Source organism: Sardina pilchardus, chromosome 22, assembly GCF_963854185.1.
Source record: "Sardina pilchardus chromosome 22, fSarPil1.1, whole genome shotgun sequence".
NCBI lineage: Eukaryota > Metazoa > Chordata > Actinopteri > Clupeiformes > Clupeidae > Sardina > Sardina pilchardus.
The window spans coordinates 17,316,556-17,337,147 of NC_085015.1; the positions used below are offsets into that span (position 1 = coordinate 17,316,556).

General features: G+C 45.3%; 2 protein-coding genes across 5 annotated transcripts in view; one reads left to right on the top strand and one right to left on the bottom strand.

Moving 5' to 3' along the window:
* Positions 1-20,592, top strand: part of acsf2 (acyl-CoA synthetase family member 2) — a 46,725-nt gene that overhangs the window by 15,019 nt on the left and 11,114 nt on the right. For both annotated transcript variants that reach the window (XM_062525902.1, XM_062525903.1), the window contains 2 exons: positions 2,772-2,863; positions 3,374-3,450. In XM_062525902.1, coding sequence (XP_062381886.1) covers positions 2,772-2,863; positions 3,374-3,450 — 169 coding nt within the window. The remainder of the gene's footprint in view (positions 1-2,771; positions 2,864-3,373; positions 3,451-20,592) is intronic.
* Positions 4,099-18,750, bottom strand: chad (chondroadherin). 3 transcript variants are annotated; one of them, XM_062525905.1, is made up of 5 exons: positions 17,523-18,750; positions 11,154-11,317; positions 8,803-8,948; positions 7,173-7,187; positions 4,099-5,883 (listed from the first exon to the last, which is right to left on the bottom strand). In XM_062525905.1, the coding sequence occupies exons 1-3, from the start codon at positions 18,297-18,299 to the stop codon at positions 8,807-8,809; spliced, it is 1,083 nt and encodes a 360-aa protein (XP_062381889.1). In that variant the 5' UTR covers positions 18,300-18,750; the 3' UTR covers positions 4,099-5,883; positions 7,173-7,187; positions 8,803-8,806. The 3 variants fall into 3 exon arrangements, with proteins under 3 accessions (XP_062381889.1, XP_062381891.1, XP_062381890.1); XM_062525907.1 differs by lacking the exon at positions 7,173-7,187 and having other exon boundaries at positions 4,099-5,874; XM_062525906.1 differs by lacking the exon at positions 7,173-7,187.

Here is a 20,592-nt window from a genome sequence, read left to right on the forward strand (position 1 = left end):
AAAGCAAACATGCACGGTGAGTCAGCAGTTGAGTACCTGTGAGTCAGCAGTTCTGGCATCCTGGAATATCGGGATAATATGGAATTGTAATCCAGACATGGAAATAAAAGATAATCATTCACTATCATAGATTAGCATGGGATATCAGGAATTTTCAAGTAGCATGTTCAATGTGAAGCTAGGATTTATCAAAAATTATATTTTCTGTGCAGTATTTTATTTTGGGGTTAATTTAGATTTACATGCTTCCCGTAAAACCGTGGCTTGTTTTTTTTTTCTGCTCAGCACAAACACAAACTGCGCGTTAAAAGTCATGGATTCACTTCAAAAGTCATGCAGTTCAACTCTTTAGTCCATGAACATCATTGCTACTTGACTTAGAGTGGGACTTCAGGCAGTTGTTCCTTGTCTGTAGGAAAACAAGGGTGACAAATAAAAGCTGATGTCCTTGTTGAAACACTATACTTAAAGTTAGCTAACTTCTCCTAATGATCTTCTAGCTGTTCATTCACTTTGTGTGCGTCAAAACAATTCCGGTGTCATTGGGTTTTCCTGACGTAGTAAATGATAAGCAAAGTGCTTCAGACTTATAAAGATAAAGATAGATCATGTATACATTATTGATTTTTTAGCCATACTGTATATGATGTTTCAAGTTTATTGTATGCATATACAGCGCCCTCCACAATTATTGGCACCCCTGGTTAAGATGTGTTCTTTAGCTTCTGATAAATTCATTTTTTTTCCAAATAATATAGGACCACAATGAAAAAAAGCGTAAAATCCAACCTTTAATACAAGTGCATTAATTTAGAAAGAAAAAAAATCCCACATTAAGAAATAATTATTTTACATCAAATCATGTGTGCCACAATTATTGGCACCCCTGATGTAATGCTTTGTACAACCCCCTTTTGCTAATAAAACAGCACCTAATCTTGTCTTATAATGTTTCACAAGATTAGAGAAAACAGAAAGAGGGATCTTCGACCATTCCTCTTTGCACAAAATCTCCAAATCATCCAACGACCTGGGTTCTCTCCTCTGCACTCTCCTCTTCAACTCACCACACAGGTTTTCAATGGGGTTGAGGTCTGGGAACTGAGATGGCCATGGTAGGAGCTTGATACGGTGTCTGGTGAACCATTTCTGTGTAGACTTGGCCATTTGTTTAGGGTCATTATCTTGCTGAAAGACCCAGTGACGATCCATCTTCAGCTTTCGGGCAGAGGCCACCAGATTTTGATTTAAAATGTCCTGGTATTTCAAAGCATTCATGATGCCATGCACCCTAACAAGGTTCCCAGGCCTTTTGGAAGATAAACAGGCCCACAGCATCACCGATCCTCCCCCATACTTCACAGTGGGCATGAGGTGCTGTTCTGCATACTCATCGTTTTGTTACGCCAGACCCACTTATAGTGTTTGTTGCCAAAAAGCTCTAACTTTGTCTCATCTGACCAAAGCACACGGTCCCAGTTGAAGGCCCAGTACCGCTCCAGACGTTTGTGCTTATGATTTTGAGTGAGAAAGGTTGTTTTCCCTGCATGCCTCCCAAACAACTTGTTGGCATGTAGATAGTGCCTGATGGTTGTTTTGGAGACGTTGTGACCCCAAGATGCAACCATCTGATGCAAGTCTGTAACAGTGAGTTTTGGAGATTTTTTTATTTCTCTTACCATCCTCCTCACTGTGCGTGGTGGCAAAATAAACATGCGTCCTCTTCCAGACTTGTTTACCACTGTTCCAGTTGTTTTAAACTTCTTAACGATTCCTCTGACCATATATGGGCAGGTGTGCGAGTGGCTATTTTCTTATAGCCATTGCCTTACTTGTGAAGGTCGACACACATCTGCCTTACTTGAACAGTGTGTTCCTTTGTCTTTGAAGAGAAATGGCCTCTGTGTCACGTCATATTGATAGCCCAGGGAAACAGGATGTTAAGAATTACTAATTAAATGTTCCTACATACTCTGATTGACTTTGTAAACTACTGTAGAAATGACAGAAATGACAGAAATACTTTAATTACATTTATTTCCTAGGAATTGTTAGGGGTGCCAATAATTGTGGAACAGGTGATTTTATGAAGAATAATTATTTCTTAATGTGGGATTTTTTTCCTTCTAAATAAATGCACTTGTATTAAAGGCTGGATTTTACGCTTTTTTTTCATTGTGGTCCTATATTATTTGGAAAAAAAATGAATTTATTAGAAGCTAAAGAACACATCTTAACCAGGGGTGCCAATAATTGTGGAGGGCGCTGTACATGTAAGTACAGAGTAGCCACCAGAGCAATGAAGTACAGTGTGCCTTGGCACTCCCTCAGCACCAGTCAAAACATCATAAATAGCATTTAAAATCACCCGAGCACAGGAAGGGAGGGGATATGTGATTGGATCTTGAGAAAACATCAACAAATGTTTGGCAGGATTGAGAACAGCACACTCATTTTCACGCTACTGATTGATTGATTATGTTGATCATTTATCTCATATTGAAATATTGGATTAACACATTCTTCATGTGACAAAGGGGTGCCTCTCATTTGGGCTTTTATACGTCCTCCCTCGCTCCTCGGGCCTCTCCTCACTGATCTACATAAAGAATGATGGGGCGAAAACAATGGGATAGTCTATCCAGTGTTAGTTATAGATCAGTGGGAACGCCCCTCGAGGATCGAGGAGGCATGTTGAGAAGCACCTAATGACTCCAGTTTGAGAGTTTATGATCAGCTCACCTGCTGTCACCTGTCACCTGTCCATCCAGGTGTACCTTCTTGTACGGCACTCCTACCATGTTCATCGACATGCTGGGCCAGCCTGACCTGTCCACATATGACCTGTCATCTGTAGAGGGAGGTGAGTGACCACAAACGTGTGTGTGTGTGTGTGTGTGTGTGTGTGTGTGGACGTGTGTGGGTGTGGGTGTGGGTGTGGGTGGGTTTGGATGGGTGGGTGTGTTTGGTTGTGTGTGTGTGTGTGTGTGTGTGTGCGCGTGTGTGCGTCTGTCTTTGTTTGTGTGTGTGTGTGCGTGTGTATGCGCGTGTGTGTTTGTGTGTGTGGTCTCATTGTCTGGGCATGTAGATGTCACCTTTATTTATAATGTGATCACTGATTGGTACTTTGCTGCTGTTAAGAGACTTTCTTTAAAGCAACATTTGGATCATGCATATATATTTTACTTGTCAATCCAACTAAAGAATTAATGTGTGTGTGTGTGTGTGTGTGTGTGTGTGTGGGAATGGAATGTATAGGAGCACGCACAGGCGCCTTGATCTGTATTTTTGTAGTGTGTTGTGTGGGTGCGCACATACTGTATGTGTGTGTGCGAGACTGTGTGTCACTCTGACTTTAATCATTTCTCTGCAGCAATAATGGCTGGCTCTCCTTGCCCAGCCGAAGTGGTGAATAAGGTGATCAAAACGATGGACATCAAAGAGCTATCGGTGAGTACACACACTGGTGATACACTAATAATGGTGCATATTCTATTACAGTCTTCTAGTTATGTAAGTAGAACAGATGTTGGTAAGAGTGTAGTTTGTGCATTAGTCCACTAGAGGGGGGTGGTTTCCTGACTCCAGGTGTTGGTGCTTGAACAAATTATTGCATGGTATTTATTTTCAGTCTATTGGAATGTTTCACATATTCTTTATGTTTACACTATTGCATATTATGTGATCTAACTGAACATATTCATAATATGGCCAATGAAACAGCCTCTGAATTACATGCCCTTGTGGAAAATTTCAGAATGTTACGATTTATGCACACTCACAATCACTCTCTCACTCTCTCTCTCTCTCTCTCACACACACACACACACACACACACACACACTCACACACACACACTCTCACTCTCACTCTCTCTCTCTCTCTCTCTCTCTCTCTCTCACACATACACACACACACACACACACACACACACACACACACACACTTCTTCAAATGGATAGGTGCACACTGTATGAAATTATAAGGTGGTATCTAAAAGGTAACACACACACAACTGAAGGAACACTAAAAGGACTAAAAGGAACTAATTTAAGAGATTGATATTACAAAAAAAAACATCACACCACCCAATACCGGTTTCATGTCTTTGATGTTTATTGGAAGTGTCCAGCAGCAACACAACCTCTAACACAAGTCTGCGTAGGATGCTTAACATACGAACAGGATGCATAAGAGTCATTAGTATGGTAGCTCCCAGAGTTGATATGCCTCACTGATGCACTCATGCAGTGACTTGCCAATATACTGCTCCTTACCAGACCTCCCAGACCGTCCGCCAACCCACCAGACAGTCGTTTCACCTAAAGACAACATCTGGACTGGGGCCACCAAACAGGCTGTAGGCTGTATAAGAGTCTGATTAGCCCTCGCACAGGAAGAAGAAAAGCTAAGCTGGGGTTGTCATAGTTACGGTCAGCTGCTTTTGTCCAAAGTGAAGGGTCGTCAGGGTGATATCGATAATCACATAATGCCATTTTTGTTTTTTATTGTGCTTTACTTATTTAGATTAACATGGTTGAAAGGCAGCCCCCCCCCCCTAAATATCAAATGCCAATGGACTTACTCATTTTACAGACAATAGAAGTTGAATAAGATTTTGTAAGCGTTTTTTTTTGGGGGGGGGGGGGGGGGGCGATCAAACATCAAAAGGTAGTTGAATAATATTGTGGGTCTGGTAACACTGTGTCCTAACTGCAAGCGACGCGACCGAATGCGTGCAACAAATTCAGTTCCATCGCTGTATTTTCAATTGGAATGTCCTGACTGAATGCGATGTGCACGAACGCGACAAGTTGCTTTGCTACGCGACTACTTCAACCCTGTTTTGTCGCGCTGTCCGTTTCTATTTTAGTCGCGTCGCGCCGCCTTGACATTAACTTCTTCACGACGTAACAAAGGTTCATCAAAGAATCTTAACGGATACAATGTGGACACAAACTATCCGACAGTCGCGCAGTCGCTTACAATTAGGACACGGTGTTAGAGTCCTAGCCTTCCCCTCACACCCCTCTCTTCTGTTTCATCTCGTCCACCTCATCAGAAGTATCCAGCCTCCTGCATTTGCACTTGCTCAGGTTCAGAGGTCAAAGGTTAAAGGTTGTGAGAGAAAAGTTTCCCACTGTGGTCAGAATACGGGGTCACCTGGGTGACCTGGTGTGGGCGTTACTACGGCGACAGATGTTTGGGTCCCAGACTAGGGGGTGAAAAGTGCACGACTGGCATCTGAGGGAGCGAATGAAACAGGAAAGTAGAAAACAAACACACAACACAACAAACAAAAGCAAACAGACATGGCTGCAGCCTCTACGGTTTGGCCAGACATTTCAAGAGGTCAGAATATCTAGATGTATGTATATAGCTATGTCTACGTATGTATGTCGGGGTGTGTGTGTGTGTGTGTATGAGTGAGTATGAATGTGTGTGTGTGTGTGTGTGTGTGTATGAGTGAGTATGAATGTTTGTGTGTGTGTGTGTGTGTGTGTGTGTGTGTGTGTGTGTATGAGTGAGTATGAATGTGTGTGTGTGTGTGTATTTGTGTGTCCTTTGTTGCTTTATTTTCCAATAAACTGCGCACAGTATTAAAAAATATAGATTCATTTGTCTACCAGTACTAATACATTAATTTGTTTTGACCCCCTGTTTTACATTTATTGCAACACTTGTTGTACTTTTAACATGCATTACTGCCAGGAGTTGGTGTGTTTTATACATTTTTTAAAGTGTAAGAAATGGACAGTCTCAAAGTAGCAGGTCTAGCATTGCTTCCATGTTTTTTTTGTTTTTTTAAATGTTCCTCTTCGTCGTAGCCGGTCACCTGGACAGGCTTGTACCCTCTCCACTCGCTTCTTTCTGCTAAACCTCCTGTAGAGAGAGAGAGAGAGAGAGAGAGAGAAGGGAGAGAGAGGGAAGGGAGAGAGAGAGTGTGAGACAGAGGGATAGAAGGAGAGAGAGAGAGGAAGGAGAGAGAAAGAGAGCGTAAGAGAGAGAGTGTGTCAATGTGAGTGAGAGAGAGTGAGAGAGAGAGTGTGAGAGAGAGAGGAAGAGAAAGGGAAAGAGAGAGAGAGTCAGTGTGTGTGTGAGAGAGAGAGAGAGGGGAGCCAAGTCAAACAGCGGTGCCAGACCAGGCCTTCCTGCTCTCATGACTGGGAGAGGCTGTACTTCCACCGCCCCCGGCGCCACAGTGGAAAAGAACAGGCCCGTCGCTCCGCCAACAGGACGGAGAGAGGGAGAGAGGGATGAAGGGAGAGAGGGATGGAGAAAGGGAAAGAGAGAGGTCTTTCGTTCAAGGTACACAGACACACTCTCTCACTCTCCACTCACGTTTTCTTTCAAGTTCAGATTCAAAAAGTGCTTTATTGGCGTGACAAGTATATATAAATACATATTTATATTATCCGTTGGGAAATATTACCGGGTTTACTGGTAAAATCTGAAACGTATAATGACCGCCGTCAGTGGCATCTGGTTTTGTGCCTCTGATTTCCGGTCACTTCTTGCCAATGGAACTTCATTCAAAAGTGAAAACAGACGGTTGATCAGCTGTTTTCTAAGGAATGTTTGATTCAAGTTCATTGTGTGTTGCAAACTATTTGTTTCTTAGCAAAAGTCATGACGAAACACTAACAAATCAATGTAATGGAGTTTTTTGTTTGTTTGTTTGTTTTGGCAAGTAGTCGTATAATATCGGGAAAATAAGTCCCTTAAGGGCGTTGCAATGCATACATTATACCTTACACACATTTTTAAAACAGTATATTTAAACGTCTGTAGATTTAGTATGCGTGTATGAGTGACCAAGGATGGAGATCACTGTACATGTAGTCCCACCATGGTCAGAATTGTTGATTAGTTTACCTTTAACTGCATGCATTTGTTAGAACATCAGGGACTACATTTCTCAAAGGAAATAAGGTCAGGAGAGACTAATCAATCCACGAATAAAGCCCTGAATAATTAGCCAATAAAGCACTTTTTGAATTTGAATTTGTCATGCGTGCGTCTGTGTGTGTGTGTGTGTGTGTGTGTGTGTGTGTGTGTGTGTGTGTGTGTGTGTGTGTGTGTGTGTGTGTGTGTGTGTGTGTGTGTGTGTGTGTGTGTGGTCTCCTGTGTTTGCACACAAACAACAACAACAACAACACACACACACATACCCTGTGTTTTACTTCCTATCACACAAAGAGAGAGAGAGAGAGAGAGAGAGAGAGAGAGACATAAACACAAGACAAAAACAACTTAACCATGCGCCAAAATACAGTCTGCGAACCCCAAATTGCATAATCTCCCATCCAAACTGGTTTGACTCCAACCCTAAATCGATATATTTTCTTTTCGTCTTGGGTGTGGTGGGGAGGGAGGGAGGGAGGGAAGGGGGGTGGGGGGTATCCACCCCAGAGCCGTACAGTATATTCGACTCTATGCTCCATGCTATTGGTGCACCTTGAAATGTCCCAAGTGCTTTCCCCCCTCAGACTGTAGCTGTGGATGTGTGTTTACCCTCTCTGGCCTAATAGCCCTCCAGTCCGGCTCAATGTGAGACTGTGCGCGCCGCGGCTGTCAGAACCAGCCGAGTGATTCCACCCTGACGAAGGGCCCCTGGAGTGCTCTCTTTCCACTGGAGGATCTCTCACACACACACTCTCTCTCTCTCCCTCTCTCTCTCTCCCCCTTCATCTTTCCTTGCATCAGACTGAAGTCTTATGAAGTGTTGTGTGTGTGTGTGTGTGTTTTTCTTTTTTTTTGTTTTTGGACGGGGGGTTTGCTCGGGGGAGAAATCCCTCAAAGGTTTCAGAGTCAGCTTGACCACAAGAGGCAGGGGGGGAACTCCAGAGACTGTCCATCTGTTTAGGATCCCTCTTGCCGCCCCATATTTCTCCGGCCGTGTTGACGCTCCCGGGTCAGACCGACGGAGCGTGAGGTGCAGTCTGAGCAGTGAGCACGGCACACGCCGAACGGCGCGCTTTTGGGGGGCACCTCTGTTTGCGTTCGCCGTGAAAACACACACGCCGCGGCGGGCGGTCCTTGCTCCCGACTGACCATTGTTAATGATGCCTCGGGTTTGTGTTTGCCTTCACCTCAAGGGCTCCACTTATGGAGAAATCAATTAGCTGTCGACATGCGTTCCATTTGAAACGGGGCGAGTACTGTAGGTGGGCAAAAACAGGAGCTATCTGGCTGTACAGTGTGGAGATGTGTTCTGGGGACACATTCATCACAGTTTCTTTCAGAAGGGAACCATCTCTGTTTTCGTATACTCGTGTGTGTTTGTGTTAGTGTGTGTGTGTGTGTGTTTGTGTGTGTGATGTGGGGACATAAACCATATTCTTTCATCCGTAGCATTTAAAGTTAGCATTTCTGTTAAACGTACATTATGAAGGTTTAGGTATTTTTGGCGACTGTAGAGATCTGTCTAGAGTTGCAATATATTTATGTTTTACTCTGGTGTTGTAAATAGCAAACTTCTCGTGACTTATCCCCCCTGTGCACAATAAAATGCTTTTGTTGTGGAGGTGAAGGATTAACAGCAGGCAAAAGCTATCCCCAAAGAGCTATACTGACAAGGTCATGTTCCACGATTCTTGCGAGATTTGTTCGGCCACCGCTCTTTTTCACAGTTTTTTTTTTTTTCGGTGAATGATTCGCCTATTACAACCTTGTTTACCATCATATTGGCTTTGTAAAGAATATATTCATATTCATATATATGAAAATCAGAATATATCTTTAACATTTAGCCTACATCTTATATTTCACTGTTAGCATCTCACCCGCTCGCTAGCTCACCTGCTTAATGGCGGGTTCCCTTCTTGGCCCTCTTTGATTTGCCTTTGCAGCGGCTGAAGACGTTGCTGTCTCGGATCTGCTTGCCTCTCTGGGTGGAGGGTGAGGAACACACAGCGTCAGGTCGCTGTCGGCTCGAATCCATCCACCTAGAGAAAGACAGTGAAGAAAGTGCTAGCATTAGCATTAGCATAATGGGATTTTTGCCTTTATAAATTGGCGGGATAAAAAAAATGGCAGTTGACAACAGCTAACTAGTTTACAAACGTTGTTTATTTCAGTGCTATATGTTTCTGCTGTTGTCGTTTCAGCTCGCACCACAGAACTAGGCTCGTAAACCATACTCTTGACTATGCTCTGCAACGCTCCTCTTTGGCAATGAGTCAGGGACGCATTTCCCAGATTTGTTAAAGGTATACTATGCAACGTTTTTCAGTTAATCAATTCGTTTCATACTGTTATATATGATTAAATGAGTCAATACCGGTCAAACGATGTGTTTTTCGGCCGCCCTAGTGGTCTATAGCCGTAGAACCACACTTGCAACTTCAGGAATCCTCGGGCACGCACCCATAACCTGACTTTCGCCAGATCCTGTAGTTCGCTGTCTGCTTCACACAAGGATCTGGGACTTCTCGATAGGAGATGTATTTCTGAAGGCGGGTCCTTGTAAAACATCCTCGCATGTGATTTGATAAACCACTTGCCTGTTATCTTGAATGACGTGCTAGGCTTCTTCAAGCTCTTGCCAAACCCGGTCGGAAGAAGAGTAAAAACATCCTTGCCACCAATAAATGTCATCAAAACCATTCTCTGTTAATCTTTTATACTCGATAGATTCGACAAAACGGTTGAAATAGCAGAATCAATGTCAGCACAAGACTCCTCGCTGCGTGCCGCCATTGTTATTTGAATCAAACACTCGCTTCGGCGCTCCTGATTGGTTGCTCATTTTTTGATCACTGGCAGGGGTTTGGATTGCCCTCGCGTCCAGACCCTTGTGTGGAGCTCAGCGAAACGCCTCTGGTGGAGCATGGCGGAACTACAAGGGTCTGGCGAGAGTCAGGCTAACGCACCCATGCTCTACTCCAGGAAGTGTCATGTAAAGTCTCATGAAAAGGCACGGCAGACTGACCGATTGAGGAGTTTTGTCAAATATACACGCTAGAGCTGTAGGGGAAGCTCTGCAGAGAAATATGCGAGCATAAAACGAGCGAAAATTAAAAGTGAAAGCGAAACCGGCGATGAAATCGCCAATCCTGCATAGTATACCTTTAATAAACTCTTAAGTGCTAAGAACTTCTTAGGAGCGCTCTAAGAACGCTCCTAAGAAGTTCTTAGCACTTAAGAGCTTCTTAACGAATCTGAGAAACGCGGCCCTGACCTAGAGCCATGGTCAAAAACTTCTTCCTGGTGGACATTTGGGCATTTGGGCGTTTCTCTGCACCATACCCATATCAAGCAAGTTAGCATCATATCATTGACTCCAATGGGAAAGACGGCTAGCAGTCACACGTTTCGTCTAGCTATTAATTCAATCCTTTTACTAACACATTATGGTTATGAAGAAATATGGGGTTGGGTGCACTAGGGAATCAGCATATTACAATAAAGAAGGATTTATGCGTGTGTGTTATCATTGTTATCATTTGGTAAGAAGCAGAATATAACAGAAAATGTCGTTACAACACAGTTAACACACAACTGGAAATACATGAGTGTCTAGTCATGTTGAGCAGAAGTACAGTACGTAGACAGGCGGAGACAGGCTACCACTAGAACAGTAGAAACATATGGAAATCCTACAGTACCTCACGTCACTTTTAAGAGACATCAGTTTAGAATATGATGAACGTTAAAACGTACTTAAAGCAAAGATATCAAAATAATGCTTTCGGAGGTAAGATATCAAAAAGAATGCTTTTGGAGGTACTGCTTTAGCCAGTCACAAGTCACAAGACAGAGGCTCTCTTTGGAACTTTGGAGTGCACCTATTTCAGATCCAGATGGTCTGCATTGTTCTCCCTTGCTTACACAGCATATATTGCTCAGTGCGCTTTTCTCAGAAGTATTAACAAGGTTACCCACTTGGAGCTTAGGCTTACGTAAGCATACTCTTAGGGTGAGAGGAACCCCTGGTGACACAGGAACCCTGTTGGGAGTTCTTGGCCTGTTTTGATTAAACTTTAAAGCAGACGAGAGTGGCAGGTTTGTGTTCTTTGCACAGGCAGTCGTGTCTGGTAGTTCCGAGACGTGCGGACAGGTCCAGAGAGTGTGTGTGTGTATGTGTGTGTGTGTGAGTGTGTGTATGTATAATATACGTGTGCGTGTGTGTGCGTGTGATAGGTCCTTACTTGCGCAGGTTGCTCAGCTGGCAGGTACAGGACCAGGCGTTGTTGGCCAGGGTCAGGTTGGTGATGGTGGAGAACTCCAGGCTGCTTGGGAGCGACTTGAGCTTGTTGTTGTCCAGGTGCAGAGACTTCAGTGCAGTCACCCCACTGAACGCTCCGTCAGCAAACTAGAGGGAAGACACACACAGATCTCTTCAGTTAGTAAACATAATCTTCTCATAAGTCATCTGTTCTTTGGTGTATAGCATAAGTATAGTAAAGCAAAGTATGTATAGACACTCTTATTATCCCGCAAGAGAAATTTGGTCTCTGCATTCATCCCATCCGTGAATTAGTGACACTCAGCACACAGTGAACACACAGAGGTGAAGCACACACTAACCCTGAGCAGTGAGCTGCCTGCTACAGTGGTGCTTGTGGAGCAGTGAGGGGTTAGGTGCCTTGCTCAAGTGTGTGTGTGTGTGTGTGAGGGGTTAGGTTCCTTGCTCAAGTACTCACTTCATATAACCACTACGTAACATGTATTCTCATAATCCAACCTCAGGAGACCGTTGCTGTTAAGCAATTGTCACTCCTTTTGTATACTATTACAATATACATTTAATACCAGTAGAGTTATGCCATTTTTATTCATCCCTATGGGATATGTCTCCTGAAATCTTCATCAGTGAGTCCATTAAACCAGTGTTTTTCAACCACTGTGCCGTGGCACACTAGTGTGCCGTGACACATTGTTAGGTGTGCCGTGGGAAATTATCCAATTTCACCTAAGTGGTCTAAAAAAAGAGTAAATAGAAATAATTTTCTTTGTGTTCATTTGATTCCTATTCAAGACACTTTGACAAGAATGACTTGATATCGTTAATGCGGGCTACAGATGTTTATTTAATTTCATTTTCAATAAAATTTCATTTTATTTACAATTGTCGGCTGGTGGTGTGCCTCAGGATTTTTTCAATGAAAAAAGTGTGCCTTGGCTCAAAAAAGGTTGAAAAACACTGCATTAAACCACTGGCTTACGCTCAACCCATAGCTACAGTACAATTGATCTTTCCTTCCTCATTTCTTCTCTATCCCTCTCTCTCTCCCACACATCCTTCATCATTTCTTCTCTATCCCTCTCTCTCTCCCACACATCCTTCCTCTCGGTGCCTGTATCTGGACGGAGCTTGCTAGTCTCTGGAAGATGTGCAGGAATTTATCCGGTGCTTGCGGTCAGACTGTGTCCTCTCTCTCTCTCTCTCTCTCTCTCTCTCTCTCTCTCTCTCTCTCTCTCTCTCTCTCTCTCTCTCTCTCTCTCTCTCTCTCTCTCTCTCGCTCTCTCGCTCTCTCCGTCAGGCGTTGGACGTGGACGCTGGGCGTCTGCTAGTAGGGGCCGATGCGAGTCTCCCTCTCAGATGAAAGCCCTCTCTCATGCACGAGTGTGTGTGTGCCAGGGGGTTTATGTAAGCCTGGCGAGCCCCCTTTCCAACACACACACACACACACAGACTCACATACACACAAACACACATGTACAGACATACAGTACAGACTCACATACACACAAACACGCACGTACAGACATACACACACACACACACACACACACACACACAGAGTAAAATCTTCTCAGGGCCTGTTAAAAACTTCACTGAGGTGTGAGATGAACTTGTCTTTTGATGGAGCTGAGTTTGGTCCCTCACAGGAAGTGGGAAGTCTCTGAGCATGGATGAAAAGGCTAAAAAGAAGTGTGTGTGTGTGTGTGTGTGTGTGTGTGTTTGTCTGTGCGTGTGTGTGTTTGTGTTTGTGCGCATGTTACATAACTCCCTGAGAGATGAGCTTTATGAGGCATCTTTTTGGAAATTTCCACTGGCGAGGAGCGGAGCGTCAGACCTGATTCAGGTCGGAGGGGTTTGGTAATCGGGGGCTCGGCAAGATGGCCGCTGTCCAGCGTGTGGACACTCAGAGTTGTTTTCTCTCTCTCCCTCTCTCCATCTTTCTCTCCTCTCTCCCTCTCTTCTCCCTCTCTCTTTCTCCCTCCCTCTCTCTCTCCCTCACCCCCCCTCTCTCTCTCTCTCTCCCTCCCTCATCCTCCAGAGCTCTCCCCTATAATGTCAGAAAGGGCCCGATTGTCCATTGACGCAGGCGCAAGGGGGCAACTAAAAATACCCCTTCAGGGGTATCGGAACACGGCGGCCACTGTTTACCTGTCTCCTAACCCTTGCTGACCTGTTTACCAGATGCCCCCACGGGGCAGAGGAGAAGACGGCGGTCTCAAAATACACACCTGGGTCATAATTAGATGGGGACATGCTTGGACGCGGGCCAGCAAACAAAAACACGCTAAAAATACCCAGCGTCCACTGGAAAAGAAGAGAGAGAGGGGGGGGGTGGGGGGGGGGGGGGGTCTTGTGTTTATTTTTTAAAGTTGATACGGACTCCCCTTCTCCAGCTTTACTTTGCCTTGCTGCTGCTGTCTGTGTGTGTGTGTGTATGTGTGTGTGGTAACACTTTTCCAAAGATTCTCACTCTCACACAGCCACATACACCCACACAGACTTATATATCTATATACTGTATAGCCTCTTATCTTCTATCTTATATATCTGTGTGTGTGTGTGTGATATAATATATATATATATATATAGAGAGAGAGAGAGAGAGAGAGAGAGAGAGAGAGAGAGAGAGAGAGAGAGAGAGAGAGAGATAGAGAGAGAGAGAGAGAGAGAGAAGGGGGAGAAAGAGAGAGAGAGAGAGAAGGGGGAGAAAGAGAGAGAGGGGGGGGAGATTTAGTGAGGAGAGAAGTGGATGAGGCCAGACCACTGGCTGCCTCTGATGGCCGACCATGACCATTGACATCAATCTGAAGCCCTCAGAGCTCTCTCTCTGTGGGACGCCATGGCAACACTCAGGGGCCAAAGAGGAACCTTTAAGGGGCCCTCATGGCTAGTGACCACACTACCGGTACCGCAAACCATCCTCCTTCTCTCCTTCCCTCCATCTCTTTCCCTCTATCTCTCTCTCTCTCTTTCTCTTGCTTTTTCACTCTCTTACGGTCATTCTGTTTCACTCTTAAAACCAAACACTGCAGACTTTCAGACTGACCGTTGAGAATCATGTGTGTCATGTTGTATTGTGTATTCTATTCATGGGTTTCATCAGGTCCCTTTCCACAGGTGTAAAAAATCAAGCACCTTGATTAACAATGCAGACTGCATGGTGCTTGATTAACCCACCTGTGGAAAGGGACCTGATGAAACCAAGGGGGCAGGCATATTCCCGGAAGTAGAAACACGAAATGAGCTGGTGATCAACGCTCTGCTAACTCCCTTGGACGGCCATAGATTTCAGATTTTTTTGCGATCCCATAACTTCATGTAACATGTGCCCTTTGTCTCCCTTATAGCTTCTGTGTATTCTATATAGGGTATCGAAGGCAAAATTAATTCACTTCTTCCCCGTATATTACGTTGGTTTCCCGTAAAGAAGTATTTTAGCATGTCTGTTGTAGGGAAGCTAACGTTCGCCCGTAATGTTAGGATGAGAAGCTGAGTGAGCCTGCACGAAAACCATGACAGAGAGTCATTCGCAAGATCAGTGAAAATGCGTGTAGCCTATGGTAGCCTACTGTTTGATATGGTAAAGCATTACCTAGAGGCAAGTACACATAATAATAATATTAAAAAACGAACGTTAACAATTTCAGAGGTTTTCGATCTATCAGACGAGTTACAGCAGACTAACGTCACAAAATGAGTTTGAGTCTGCGCAGTACGATGAACAGGAAACAAATTTTTGTTTCAGCCCCCTCTCATTGAGAACGACGGAGTCTGTTTGTCCATTTCTTTTAGGTCTATGGATGAAACCCATGAATAGACCTCTGAAGTTCGCCTACAAAAAAGTTACCATCTTTGCCCAAATACTGTAAGAAGATCCGGTATCTTGAGATTTTTTCTATGGGAAAATAGCATTGGCATTTTCAATTATCGCACCTGTTAAACTCTCATGGGGACGAAGAAATTGGAAATGTAGATGTTTTGCACTACAAAGTTTTTTCCTCTGTCTTCGAGTGGATACTGTGATCGTTGGTAGGTGAAGACGGCACAATTTGATCTTTGCTACCCCAGAGCTAACTTGCAATGCAACTTGTCATAGGCAGTTAGCTTCAATTAACACCTAGATTTCCTTATATGGGCAAAGATGGCAGCTTTGGATCCTTTTTGTAGGCGAACTTCAGAGGTCTATTGACTCCAGAGATAACAAGTCACCAAACATCTCTCCCTCTCTCACTAAACACTGTGTCCCCTCTCAAATGGATCTCTGGTAATGTCTTCATGCTCCTCTTCAGTTGTACACCCCCATCTGTCTCTTTCTTTCTTTCTTTCTTTCTTTCTTTCTTTCTTTCTTCCTCTCCTCCTTCCTTCCTTCCTTCCTTAATTTCTTTCTTTCTTTCTTACTTTCTTTATTCTTTCCTCCTTACTTCCTTTCTTTCTTTCTTTCTTTCTTTCTTTCTTTCTTTCTTTCTTTCTTTCTTTCTTTCTTTCTTTCTTTCTTTCTTTCTTTCTTTCTTTCTTTCTTTCTTTCTTTCTTTCTTTCCTTCCTTTGGTTGAGGAGTGCAGAACAGGATCATCCCATCTGGCCAGAGCATTAGATACGGTCACATGGCGTAAACACGCGGGTCAACCGCATCGGTGGCGACCGCAGCGCTTTCGCTCATCTAGTGCTTCCTGGGCGGCTCGAACACACCCACAGTTGCCGCTGCTGTGGCTGTTGCTGTGACTGTTGCTGTTGCTGCTGATGTGGCTGTCCAAAGAGTGTGTGGAGACTTAACGCCTCTATGGATGAGCTGTGTTGTTGGTCTGTAATTTCAGTGATGGCCTTTCAGTGATCTTGTCATTTAGACCGAGAGAAATAGAGAAATAGAGACAGAGAGACAGAGAGACAGAGAGACAGAGAGACAGAGAGACAGAGAGACAGAGAGAGAGAGAGAGAGAGAGAGAGAGAGAGAGAGAGAGAGAGAGAGAGAGAGAGAGCGAGGGAGTGTATCAGCGGTTGAGATACACAGATATGGAGAGGGAGAGAGATCGGCATGAAAGCTGGAGAAAGACAGACAGACAGACAGACAGACAGACAGACAGACAGACAGACAGACGGGCTGCCATTTCCCTACACATGTGCAGCTAATCAGTGCGATGCCCGCGAGCGTGTCTCTTGTGAGTGTGTGTGTGTGTGGCGTCTGGATCCCATTAGGTTTCCACAAGTGTGACTGAAGTCAGGAAAACACATTAGGCCTCCCCAGCCCACTGCAGCGCACCAGCCACTTAGGCTGCGGCCACGTTCGGCCCGGCAGCAACGCAGCCTTGGCTCGCAGATTTATTGCCAATAAAACTCACTAAAACACACTCCACCAACCACACGAATGCGTAGCCCAACATGTAACGGCGCGGAATTAGTGTAAAATTCGCATTTGTGTATATCACGTTTGATCACACAAGTCACTCAAAACACTTGCGATATGATCTCAGTTGCATGCCCACAAAATTATTGTCGATTGTCGATTCAATTACGTGTCGTTTTTGAAGCGTACGTGTTGGATTACTCCCCGTGCGTCCCTTTTGAGCGCCCATAATGGAAAAGTATACTCTGATTTTTTTCTGTTGACTCCTGCAAGCCCGTAACCAAAACAAACAGCTGCACCCATCTGACCCGGGGTAGCCCGAACGCTCCGTAGCGTTCCCGTCCAGAGTAAATAGTTCGTTCGCTAGATAAATAACTCACTGTGCCCCTTATGAAACATTAAAACATCCACTCCAGTCCAAAAATCACACAGTTTGGCTCATTTTGAAAGCCTCGGTAAAAGTTATATGACTTTTATAGTTACTTCCTCCATAATTTGCAACTGGCTGTTCCCGACGGGTTACATCACTACCTTCCTGTATTATAATAACGTGTATATCCGTGGATTTATGTATTATTTCAGAAATTAGAATAAAAATAATTTATTTTCTGAGTTTGTCCTTGCCGTTAATATACAGTAGTCATTTTGTTGGGACAGGCTGTTACATTAAATTGGCCGTCAAACTTGTAATACCATCAATAACTCTAAATCATCACATGTATTTAACACACAGACACACATATACACAGACAACACACAGACACGCATATACACAGACAACACACAGACACCCACCCACACACACACACACACACACACACACACCACTTCACCTAATGGTATATATTTATGGTATATATATTTACACTATGTTATTTTAGCAATCGCAAAATAGATTCACCTTTTTGAGCAGCACATTAACCCTCTAACACACACACACACACACACACACACACCCCACACACACGGAATCAGCGGACGGTGCGGCTCACCTTCTGAAGCCCCATGCTGTCCAGGTGCAGTTTCTCCATGTAGCGTCCGAAGCTGCGGAAGGCGTTGTCGGGGACGAAGGTGAGCGGGTTCTTGGCGAGGGTCAGCTCCTCCACCACGCGCAGCTTGCTCATGGCGGCCAGCGGGTACGCGCTCAGCTTGTTGCGGTCCAGGTGCAGGATGGCCAGGTTCTCCACGTCGTCCAGCGAGCCCGGCTGCACGCTGGCGATCTCGTTGCCGCTCAGGTGCAGCCAGCGCAGGTCCTTGGCGCCGGCGAAGACGCCCGGCGGCAGGTCGCGGATCTGGTTGTTGTCCAGCTGCAGGATGAACAGGTTGATCATGGGCGCGAAGATGCCCTTGGCCAGCGCGCCGATGCGGTTGCCGTCCAGGTAGAGATAGGTGAGCTCGCCCAGGTCGTCGAAGGCGCCCGGCCGGATGGAGGAGATCTCGTTGTTGGACAGGTAGAGGTAGATCAGCTTCTTGAGCCCCTTGAAGGCCTGCCCGGCGATCTCCGGGATCTTGCAGTGCTGCAGGTGGAGCGAGATGAGGCCCTTCATGTCGGAGAAGCTGCCGGTGGTCAGCGGGCCCAGGGTGTTGCGCTGGAGGTTGAGCAGGCGCGTGGTCTCCGACACCTGCGGGATCTTCTTGAGGTCCACGTTGTCGCAGATGACGTGCTGCAGGTCGCCGTGGCAGTGGCACTGGCTCGGGCACTGGCTGGGCGCCGCCAGCGCGGCGGGCGCCAGGAGCGCCAAGGCGAATGCCAACTTCACGCACAGCATGGCGGCAGATATGTGTGTGTAGGTGTGTGTGTGTGTGTGTGTGTGAGTGTGTGTGTGTGTTCTCGGGCTTGGTGCGGCCTCGCCTACCTTCTCGCTCGGGTTCTCGCGAGTGACCGTCGATGGCCGGACCGCCTGCCTCGAGGACGAAGGTGCGCAAGGTGGTCGGTCAAGTCGACGTCTAAAGAAAGGGATCCTTGGCGTGTTAAAGATGGAGGGAGAGCGAGTGAACGAGAGAACAGAAAGACGACTGTGACGACTGTGTCTCGGGCTCTGAGAAGAAACGAAAGGGAGGCTTCAAGAGATCTCAGACAGACACGCTGTAAAGAGCGGGAGCGTGTGTGTGAGTGTGTGTATGAGAGAGAGAGAGAGTGTGTGTAAATGAGTAAGTGAGAGAGGGAGAGAGAGAGAGCGAGAGATGGAAAGCAGTGCAAAATAAATGAGGTTCTCCTTGGAGTTTGTGAAGATCCAGCAGGGCAGTGGAGGAGGCAGCTCTATTTATACGGCTCCCTCGCTCGCTCTCTCTCTCTCTCGCTCCTCTGGAAGGGGAGGACTGAGGGAGAGAGAGAGAGGGCTTTCTTTCTCCTCCTTCATCTTCTTCTCCTCCTCCCGGAGTTCAGGGCAAGCCAGGGTGTTACGTGGAGAGAGGAGAGAGAGAGGGAGAGGGAGAGAGAGGGAGGGAGGGAGGGAAAGAGAGAGAGAGAGAGAGAGAGAGAGAGAGAGAGAGAGAGGGAGAGATAGAAAAAAGAGAGGAAGTCAAGTGTCTATGAGAGGTTAACCCTACTGGGCAAATGGAGTACTGGGCAAATGGATGGGAGGACCTCTCTCAAACACACACACACACACACACACTCTCTCTCTCTCTCTCTCTCTCTCTCTCTCTCAGGTACTCTCACACATACTCACACACACACTTTCACACTCTCAGTGAAGGAGCCCAAGCCGCAGCAGCAGCCATGCTTGTTTACTGTTTGCTGTTGACTGTTTACAGACCCAAGCATTTTGGGCCGTGTTATTGTGTCTGTCTTCAGGTGGCCAGGAATGACTTGTACTAGTCCTATTTAGCCGTCGTGTAAACACGATCTCGGCCCAGTTCTACTGTATTTAGAATGGCACAAGAGAGATCGAGGTTACGACTGGCGACGAAAACAAGGTGAAGGCGCCTTTACTTTCTTATAAAGGTTCCTAATCAAATGGCAGAGATTCACCTTAAATATTTGCATTTTCCTAAATACACTAGATTTCTATTTTCGGTAGCCTTTTTACAGTAACCCGTCTCATATGATCACAGGGCTAGCACAAAAATATCTCCTGTCGTTTACAATTAGAGAGATGAAGAGCATTAGTAGATAATGAAGTATAAAAAGTTGATTTGATCTGATGAGGGGTTTTTAATGATCCCCACACACTTCTTGACAGTTCCTCTATGAATTTAAAAAAGATTTATGGATATGCCATTATGAATAGATCCTGTCATATTTATGTAGATGTTGTGGCTTTCAGTTATATTTCGGAAAAGGTGTATTGGTTTGGTGGCATTCAGAGGTATGAATAAATATGTATATCGTTTGAACTGATTCAGCTGCGCTGGATGCGTTTAGACAGACAAACAGGTTGGCCCCAGCGATGGAAAGGTTAAGATGGAGACTATGCACCACTCCAGACATCGCTATTGTTTTTTTTGCCTGCGGGGAAAGAGAGGAGAAGAAAGGAGAAGAAAAGAAAAGAAAGGAGAAGAAAGGTCTGGCTCCCGTGAGACTGGTGTGTAACACATAATCAGGGCCAGATGTGTGTGTGTGTGTGTGTGTGTGTGTGTGTGGGAGGGAGACAGACAGACACACAGAGAGAGAGAGAGAGAGAGAGAGAGAGAGAGAGAGAGAGAGAGAGAAGGCATGAAGACATAACAATTGAAAAAAAGAAAAGAAATTCTCTGCGTCCCGCAGAGACAGAGAATTTCAGACGTTGAGGTGTATTCTTAATCTCAAGATTGAACGTTACATTTCTCCTCTCAGCTGTTTGTGCAGGGGCAAGAGGGTGGCCGGCAGACAGACTAAAATAGCAACATTCCACCGAGATGGACGGGAAGACAAAAGAAACGACTGAAGTGTAGATTTGGTGAAGGTGGAGAATAGAAGGAAATGAAAAGTAAAAAAGGAGAGCAGAGGAGTGGAGAAAAAGAGGAGAGGAGAGAGAGGAGAGAAGAGAGGATGGATGGATGAAGAGAAACAGAGGAGAGAGGAGAAGAGGCATGAGGAGGAAGAAGGGACACTGTGAGTGACCATGAAAAAATGGAGTG

Bases quoted from the DNA above. Each gene is read 5' to 3' on its own strand.
- chad (XM_062525907.1), bottom strand. From the start codon at position 18,299: ATGCTGTGCGTGAAGTTGGCATTCGCCTTGGCGCTCCTGGCGCCCGCC. The intron at 11,318-17,522 runs GTGAGCCGCACC...TCTTCCCTCTAG, and splicing joins ACAGCATGGGGCTTCAGAAG to TTTGCTGACGGAGCGTTCAG. The intron at 8,949-11,153 runs GTAAGGACCTAT...GTCTTTCTCTAG, and splicing joins CAGCTGAGCAACCTGCGCAA to GTGGATGGATTCGAGCCGAC.